At 39.1% G+C, this 9,742-nt stretch overlaps 1 protein-coding gene across 1 annotated transcript; it reads left to right on the top strand.

Annotated features, from left to right (window-relative positions):
• The first annotated feature begins 3,694 nt into the window (after window positions 1-3,694).
• On the top strand, window positions 3,695-9,742 carry ddx49 (DEAD (Asp-Glu-Ala-Asp) box polypeptide 49). Its single transcript, XM_036522251.1, has 13 exons — window positions 3,695-3,933; window positions 4,202-4,325; window positions 4,447-4,532; window positions 4,674-4,795; window positions 5,021-5,208; window positions 5,416-5,556; window positions 5,687-5,762; window positions 5,989-6,065; window positions 6,169-6,266; window positions 6,373-6,447; window positions 7,199-7,287; window positions 7,467-7,538; window positions 9,332-9,742. Exons 1-13 carry the CDS (start codon window positions 3,819-3,821, stop codon window positions 9,503-9,505), a joined length of 1,437 nt encoding a protein of 478 aa, XP_036378144.1. The 5' UTR covers window positions 3,695-3,818; the 3' UTR covers window positions 9,506-9,742.

Here is a 9,742-nt window from a genome sequence, read left to right as displayed (position 1 = left end):
ATAATTCTGTTACAACCTATTTCTCGTGAGTAATGTTCTCTTCTAATAAGCTCATGCCCATATCTTTTAAGTATCTAAGTAGCTATGGGACAAACATGGATACACATCTGAAATGACACTGCTAGGGCGAAGAGGTACAAAGAGACATGAACTGCTTGTTCCCTCTGCATATCTGTCCCTGGCAAGCCTTAATGACCTGACCTCAATGGAGAGTACAAAGTCATACGCTGAAGCATTGAAACTGACAGGCAAATTACCACATCATGCCCTTAAAGGAAAACTGCAAGGGTGTCCTTCTCACTACAAATATTGACTGTGCTATATCATAACCGCTAATAATGTTAAAGTAAAAAATATAGGTGAACTAATGCTTACAGAGTATCTCAGATAAGGTTAATTGGTGCCATAATTAACAGTGATCTAGTTAAAACACAAAAATCAAGTTCTGTATGGTATCCTAACAACACCCACAGTGGAACACTGTTAGTAAAACTGTTAGTGAGATATAACTGAACTGTAAAACTTGCCAGAAAGATTACATTAATCCATCATAAAGACATTATTAATCTCAAAGTTGATTTAAACAATAACCAGGTCAATGTACTTAGTATAAAAAGAAACATATCAGTCCATGAGGGCTACGTATTATTCTGTGTGCAAGGTTTAACAAATATTTGCAAAATTTTAACAGCCATTCAATGTTATTTGTTATTTTAATGTTATCAGTTTAATGAATTGATCACTCATAACTGACCTCGATATGTTGGCATGACTGTAACTGTTGCATAAGGACCACATCACCTCATTAATCAGAGGGTGATTAGGCACTGGTAATGAGGTTATAAAATCTGTTAAATGTCAGGCATGATAAAATTAAGCAAAACACAGAAAGGAGCTGTATCAGGAGCACAGTGTCTCTGTTCATAGCCAGTAATTTCTCATCTGGGAAGACAAGCACAGGCAATGATAGGTCATGATGTTGGCGACCAGGAGTCACAACACCTCGCTAAGATGAAGACATCATTGTGCTGCAGCTTTATGATCATTTTCACTCAGGAATTTCTGCTGCTTATGAACCAACATGCTATGATGTCTAACATTTTGATTTCAATCGAAAAAAGAATAACTCAGTGTGATAATACACCATAAACAGGTTTCGACTAACTACTGGGACACAAATACATTTGATTGCTGATGTGATTTGATGGAAATATGCAATGTATGTATAGTAGCAGTTTGTTCTAGGGGTACTTGGAATGTATCCAGGGGGTACTTGGAATAGATTGCAATTGGCACTTCTATTGAAATACTACCATGTGAAAATAATGTCTCTCTCCTAGGGAAGCCATCTAATTGGAGATTTGTCAGGTACGTGTACTTGGAAGGAAGAACTCTGAGTTCACTTCCCAGGTTTGTGAAGTGGAGAGTTGTGAAGAGTTATAGCTCTTCGCTTCTTCAGAACCCCCTGTTCATAATAACAACCTGCACTTGTAGGGAATGATGAATGTGTCTCGTGCCTTCAAGAGCACAAACACACACTGATATGTCCATTTAATTAGCTACCTTAATAGATGCAGTATGCACACTGGGGTCCAAAATTATTGGGACACTCACTTTTTTTCTGAAAACCCATAATATTTTTTGCTGCATATTCCATCAGACATTGGGAAAGTCATATTTATGTCAATGTCAATTTCAGCTTCATCTTCTGTGACCATGTTCCAACCTTATATAGGTTTATATAGGCTTCAGTATGAGTGTTCAATTAGGGGGCAGGGCAACGTTCAATCAGGCCTAATTGAAGTGATGGTTATTTTTGTTCACTTGTCTGCACTCAATAAGTATGTAGGTACCTTTTAAAATTAAGTTAATGTCATGGAATTGTCAGTTTGTTTGGCAGAATTAATGTCATACATATTATTAAAATGTTGGAAATAAGGGTAGTCATCAGGCAATCGTGTGCCAACCACATAAAGAGATGTTTTGAAAATGCTAATAGTTGCCAAAACATGTAACTGTTTTCGCCACACCATAAATTAGGTTTCTAGTGATAAAACTAATAGCTACATGGACACATCCACACTTAACCATAAAATGCCCAGGTGTCCCAATAATTTTGGACCCTAGTGTATATAGTGCCTTGGTCATGATTAGAGTTAGGCTTGAACCATTTGGGTGCATTGCACAGAATGAACCTTCTCTTATACAGTTAGTACTATGTGGCTGTGAAATTGAGCACATCTATGTGAGCTAAAATTCTATCTACCAAAAATTACCCAAGGTTCTGATGACAATTGGGCTAATCCTATGGTAAAACATACAATGTGAAGTAATCAACGGATGCTTATACAAAGTGGAAAGTACTTGGTTTGCTGTTAGCTGGCTAGCAACAGCTTAATGTGAGCTATAATATGACGAGAAGGGCTAGACCAATATAACTACAGCATTTAACTGCACCATGTGTCTCCAAAGCAGTTCACCTAGCAACAGCACACCTGTGAACCTACATCTCCACAATATCCAGACAATGAAGAATTATTTAACATTATAGGCTGGCTTGGAAAGTTGTATTTATTACAATACAACACATTATAATTATAACATTTTGAAATATGGCTTGCAGTGTTGTCAAAAAGCCAAATAAGTATGCTTGCTACATTTGGAGGACATGTTTGATCAAAATAATCTTGATTCATGAGTATACATACTGCATAAAAATCACACATCAGGGGTACTTCTGTTTGGTCCACTAGATATCAAAACATGAGCTGGAACAGACCAGCATCAGCAAGGTGCTGAGGTGTACCTGAGTGCTGCTGTATCAGAATTTGGGCTGGTGTAAACAATACCTGCTATGACTAGATAAGTTATACTTACATTTGTTATTATAGCAAGTATAGGCTATTTTTATAACCGTAAGACTAACAATGGTGTTAACCCATCTTGTATAATAAATGCAGATTCCAGTGTAAAAGCAGATCCATCTACCGTAGTACGCTTTATGTGTTTCAGCCAGCTTGCCAAGGCTATTCAAGATTCATGAATAGCATCAGGCACACATTATTTCTTACCACAAAGCTTTTTCAGCTACGTTACTATTATTGGATATTCAATTCGTATTAAATTCATTTGATGTGCTTCTCAGAGTAAGCAACAGACACAATAATTTACTTTCTTCAGCTGTGTATGTGGTAATTCAATAGTAAAACGTATTAAATGTAATTAAATTGCAACGTGTGAAACCGAAATCTTCGACGTAAAAAATTGTGATTAAAATCGCTTGATACCAAAAATATTTCTTGATCATAAAAAACTGATGTATCTTACAAACCTGAATAATAAGAAGTAAGGACGGAACTGCAACTTGCTATAACTATAATACTGATATCAAAATCAATCTGTGAAAACTGAATTCGTGATACAAATCGCAATTTCTGTGAGAATGTACGTTAACTGAACAATTAACGTGAAAATGAAACTCGGTCTACCACTGATCACTTTAAAAACGCTGCCCGAAAAGGAGGCAATACTGATTAATTCATAAAAACCTTACTGAATTAAAAACAGATGCACAACAATACGTTTCAAATGGCTTGCAATACGCCACGGTCTCAGCACTGTACAGCATTTACATCCTGCAGTCGCAGAGTGAAGTGACGTCAATCGTTACGTATAATTAATGCGTCCCCAGCATTACAGCACGAGTTCCCTTCAGAGTAGTTGATCACTGTTGTGGACATTCTCAACACTTTAACTCCGACTGGAAATAAAAAAATATATAGGATAACACACAGGAGGGTTCTTTCTCAAAGAGGAAAATGTCGGATTTCTCAGCTCTCGGGCTGTCTGATTGGCTAATTCAACAATGTAAACAAATGGGAATTAATAAACCCACACCAGTCCAGGAAAACTGTATGCCAGCTATTCTAGAAGGTAAGAACACGTTATGTCACAGGTGAGCGTTAGCTACCATCTAGCAAACCAGCTATCTTATAGTTATTCAGTTGTCAATGAACAGGATGGTTAAAACAGGATACAATTGTATGAAAAACGTTCATGTGATATTGGTACCTAGTTAACTAGATAGGTGTGAAGTCGGTGAGCTAGCCAGTCTACTGCCACATTCGCAGTTTACAATTTGGACGTTGTTCAATATATCACATATACCTCACTAACTGTTTCCCGATTTCATCTCATTTAGGTCGCGACTGCATGGGCTGCGCTAAGACAGGGAGCGGGAAGACTGCTGCTTTCGTCCTGCCAGTGTTGCAGAAATTGTCCGAGGATCCTTATGGCATCTTCTGTTTGGTGCTTACACCCACCAGGTCGGTGAATACCGGTTCTGAAGTCCGTGCTACTTCGAAAAAAAATCTCAGACGCTTGTATGGTGATATTGATTTGGAGGATAAAGTTCTGGAGTCTTTGTTTTGTTGGTATCACTTGCAGGGAGCTGGCGTATCAGATCGCAGAGCAGTTCAGGGTCTTGGGGAAACCTCTGGGCTTGCGGGATTGTATAATCGTCGGAGGAATGGGTAATATTTGCTTATAAAGAACTTGTGTATTTTACTTTTAAGGTTACTTTTAAGGTTGCAAAATTTTAAACAAGTACAACCGAGTAAATTATGAATTAAAGAAGATGAACATACTGGTGTGTTGCTGTGCATCCTCTACAGATATGGTAACTCAGGCCCTGGAACTGTCTAAGAAACCCCACATTGTCGTGGCAACCCCAGGGAGACTGGCAGATCACATTCGCAGTTCAAACACCTTCAGCATGCAAAAAATAAAATTTTTGGTGAGTTCCCAAGAGAGGAATAAAATTTGCACATTTGCATGTGTTTACTACTATTGCCTATTTTAACGTGTATTAAATCACAAAATGTTTCATTAGGGATATCTAGTTTGCAATGATTAGCTGTGTTCTCATTAGTAGTGATTGAGTGACCATAATTTGTGCACAATTCATGAAGTTTTGAGCTTGTCCCAGATTCCCTTCCTCATTGTCACTTCTGGCCTTCAGATTTTGGATGAGGCTGACCGCCTGCTTGAACAGGGATGCACAGACTTCACAAAAGACTTGGAGGTCATCCTCAGCATAGTGCCTGCCAGTAGGCAGACTCTGCTGTTCAGTGCCACACTGACTGATACACTGCAGGAGCTGAAGAGCATCGCCATGAACAAGCCTTTCTTCTGGGAGAGCAAGTCAGAGTAAGAGCCACTGCTACGGTGTATTGTCACCTTTTGATGCCTTCTGTAAGGCTTGTTAGGAAGGTTGTTACTCAGCAGACCTGCCCACTCAAATGGGAACAATATAATCGAATCAAATCTTTATTTCCATTCATTCTTGAATATGGAGAACAAAGTAGGAGGATGAATTTTCATATGTTGGTTTGATGTTTTGATTTTCTGTACCAGGGTACGCACTGTGGACGAGTTGGACCAAAGATACATCCTGACCCCTGAAAAAGTGAAGGATGCTTACCTGGTGCATCTGATCCAGAAGTTCCAGGATGAGCACGAAGACTGGTCCATCATGATCTTCACAAACACCTGCAAGTATGGCCCACAGTGTCAAAACCACCAAGTGCACGGAAAGACATCTCCAGGAGAATCTTCTTATTATCCTGGAATTTCCAGTTTATTTGAGAAAATTTGCCACTTGATTTAATGTGTTTTCTTATGGTAGGAACTGCCAAATCCTCACAATGATGCTGCGCGAGTTCAACTTCCCTGCCATCTCCCTTCATTCCATGATGAAACAGGTAACTCAACCTGTTACAGACCAGATGGTTTTTGTTCACACTCGTGGATTGATATTGGTGCCTCCATTTCTCACAACTGCAGGATAAGTCCATCGTACATGCAGCAGTAGATATACATTTGGAATGTAGACGTGTGGTGAAAAGCAGTGGTTAGTAACAGCATACCCTACAGTTGAAAAGTAAAGAGCATCCAGATTCGTCAAACATTTAACTTTTGTATTTTCAGAAACAACGTTTTGCCAACCTTGCCAAGTTCAAGTCCAGTGTCTTCAAGATTCTTATTGCAACAGATGTAGCTGCCAGGTATGATAATAATAGTAATAAAAATATGTTGTATGACAGCTTTTTCCTTGAATATGCAAACTGAACATATTTTAAACACTGAAAATCTTTGGGCTGTTTCCAGGGGTCTGGACATTCCAACAGTCCAAGTTGTCATCAATCACAACACACCTGGCTTGCCCAAGATTTACATTCACAGAGTTGGCCGAACTGCCAGAGCAGGTAATGTCATTTGTCAAATTCATGTTTTTACGTTTATTAATTGAAGAAATTTTACACACAATATTCGTCTCTGATAACCACCTGTGACGTTCTTTCTTTCTGTTAGGACGGCATGGTGTTTCTATTACCCTGGTGACGCAGTATGACATCCATTTAGTCCATTCCATCGAGGAGCAGATCCGTAAGTACTTCATGCAGATACTCCAGAGCTGCACCAATCTTTACAGCTGACAGTGCTTACCTGTGTCATGGCAAATATGGCTATAGGGACATTAAGCTCCTCTAAGCTCTCTTGGTGCTGCTCCATGCTGCAGTTTCACAAATCACTTATGAGTAGCTCATCAACCTTGATTCTGCCTGTTGCATTATTTGCAATGATATGCTAATGAGCAAGCAGCTGCCCCAATTCACCTTGTAAACTGCAACATGTAACCAGCAGGGAGGTTGCCAGATTTGACTTGTTAAAAGTAAATTGGCAGTTACATGTGCATGATTGTTTCTTCATTTATAAGAACTTAATGCCTAGACTGGGACCACGATCTAGTCTTTCAGTACAGCTATGTATACACTGTGTGAGATGCCTGCACACTGCCTTAGATTTTCAGTTTTCAGGAGAAACCCCAAAGAACTGCTCAGAGAAGTAAACTGACAAGCCCAGTCCTGCAGTCAGCAGTGTCCCAGGGTTTAAATGCTTTTTCCAATGCTCATTAATGTTTGGAAGGAGAAGTGGAAATTATGGGTTATCATGGGTTCCAGGAGAAGCATCCATTCAAAGATGAATAAATGCTGCAAAGGATAAGGATGGCTCAGAACTGATGTTGTGGCAGCTACATGAAAATGCATTAAAATATTCAGCTGCTATGAATTATGACATGGGGTGAAATAGAGTTATCTAGCAAGCTAATAGAGGTTTATTTTTCCTGTTTGATTAGAAGCTAAACTGAAGGAGTATCCAGTGGAGGAGAGTGAAGTACTGAAGATCCTCACCCAAGTCAATGTGACCAGGCGAGAGTGTGAAATTGTAAGATACAAATCATGTTTGTGTGATGAGACAGTTCTGCCTCTGGGCATGTGGTGCACATCACATAATGTCTGGCTCTGATCTTGTTCTTTCACATGGTTACTTTAAATGTAAATGTCATTGCATTTAACCCTGACTGAAAAACATTTTTTCTCAGTACATTTCTTTGTATTTTAAAGAAACTGGAGTCCACAGATTTTGATGAGAAGAAAGAAATTAACAAAAGAAAACAGATGATTTTGGAAGGAAAAGTAAGTATGAACTGGACCATGGCTGCTCTTTGCTTGGTGGTGCACTGAACTGTAAATACAGTGAAGTATTTCTTTGTTTTTTTAACTACAAAGGTGGTTAAAAGGTCACAACGGCCACATGATTTTGAAGCTCATTGTTACTGTCATTGTTGTCACTTTGGGTGTAACCCCTGTACACAGAATACATGCTTCAGCGATGAAGTAGCTATGTATTTTCAGCATTACATTTCAGGCAGAGTTTATGGTTACAAACAATCCTTTAAGCTCATTGAAAGGGCTGCCAAAGGGTCCCCCAGCACATTTAAAGCACACTATCCCTGGGGTTTTGAATGATTCTTTTTCCAACATCAAAATTAGTGCATTTTTCCCCCCAGTCCTGGCAGTCTAATACTTCCTTCAGTCATGACAGCAGATCTACACACCCTTTCAGAATTTCTTGTCTTTAAGCCTTGAGGCCTGAAATGAAAACCCATTAAATCAGATCTTTTTCCACTTTTATTTAGACATGGTAACCCACATCAAAGCAAAAAGAAAAGGCAATACATTTCTGAATATTAATTTAACATGTAAAAACTAAAACACCTTGGTTGTGTAAATTCATACCCCTTGTAATATGAATTGTACTCAGGTGTAACCATTCACCAAGTCATGCCCAGAGCTAACTCACTTCACCTGTGACTAACGGAAGTGATTCTGATTAGTTCAGGATGTAATCAACTGTTCCTGTAGGTTTTTTCAGCCAATTTCCTTGTTTCTTAGTGCATGCCAATGTAATGGAACAACTTTGGGCAGCACGTAGCTACAAAAGTATTTCTGGGATTGAATTGTTGAAAGGTACAGATCAGGAGAAGGTTTAAAAAAAGATATCAAAGGACTCAAATATATCATAAAACAGTAAAAACAATAGTCAGGAAACTGACTTAATATGGCACTACCAGGACCTTGCCTAAATCAGGCCGTCCCTCCAAGACTGATGACCGTGCAAGGAGGAAACTCTTCAGGGCTCTTCAGGCCACTAAGAGGCCAACAGCAACATTAAAAGAACTGCAGAACTTCATGGCCTTCATCATGAAGCTCATGGACTGGCCACCATATGCACGTAGCAATTTCATGTGTTCTCCACAATTCTGTGCTGTGGGGTAAGGTGGCAAGATGAAAGCCACTTTTCACAGAGAAGAACATCCAGTCTTGTCTGACACTCTGGATCAAAAGACACTCTGGATCTCCTGTTGCCATGTGGAAAAAGGTCTTGGTGAGACTAAGGTAGAACTTTTTGGCCTTAATTCCAAACAGTATGTTTGGTGCAAAGCTAACACAGTCCAGCCAAACAACAGTCAAGCAAAAAAAGGTGTGACTTGTCTTGATTTCAGCCTTTCAGACATCAAAAACAAATCTTGAAAGGGTGTGCAGACATTGTTGATCCAGTATATATCCCAAAATTAATTGATTTGCCCAATCGTGTGACTTGTAGGCACATCTGCTTTGTCCATTGCCCTCTTTAAACCTGTCAAATTTTGTGTGTTTGTAAGCTGTCAGGTTTATAGCCATTTTTAAAGCGGTGGTGAAGGATCTCAATAAATGTGCTTTGCACCTGTGGTGTTTGTCCTCTAAATGTATGATTTTAATCTGATCTACACTTTGATGGAGATATTGGATTAGAAGTTAATTTTCCTTCTTGTATTAGTTTGATGATTTTTACTTGACTGATCACAACTCAGTTCTATGCAATGAAATATACAGAAATGTTAGAAAATACTTAAACTTATCTGTAGCATTTTACCTTCCCACCACAGGACCCCGACATGGAGCAGAAGAGGAAGGCTGAGCTGGAGCGGATCAGGAGCGAGAAGAGGAAGTTCAAGGAGAGGATTCAGGAGACCATACAGAAGAAGCAGAATGCAAAGCTGAGAAAGAAACTGCAGAGGAAGAAGAAATCCAGTCAAAAGAAAAAGACACAGACAACCTAATACTACTCTAGGAACTTGATATCCTAATTGCTGGCTTAGAGATCTAGATGGAGTTAAATTTCAAGGAATGTCGACACAAGGCCTATCATGTGAACCCCAAAAGGCCTTGTCTGACTCGCATCAGATCAATGGAAGTCAGACCAAGCTGCTCAATGCATTGTACAGGACTTTACAAAAGCTTAACGCAGTTATCACATGCTTTTTTGCAAATAAATTATAAAGACTACATTTTCAAAA

This window comes from Megalops cyprinoides, chromosome 2 (assembly GCF_013368585.1).
Source record: "Megalops cyprinoides isolate fMegCyp1 chromosome 2, fMegCyp1.pri, whole genome shotgun sequence".
In the NCBI taxonomy this organism is placed as follows: domain Eukaryota; kingdom Metazoa; phylum Chordata; class Actinopteri; order Elopiformes; family Megalopidae; genus Megalops; species Megalops cyprinoides.
This window is presented reverse-complemented; position numbering and strand designations above follow the sequence as displayed.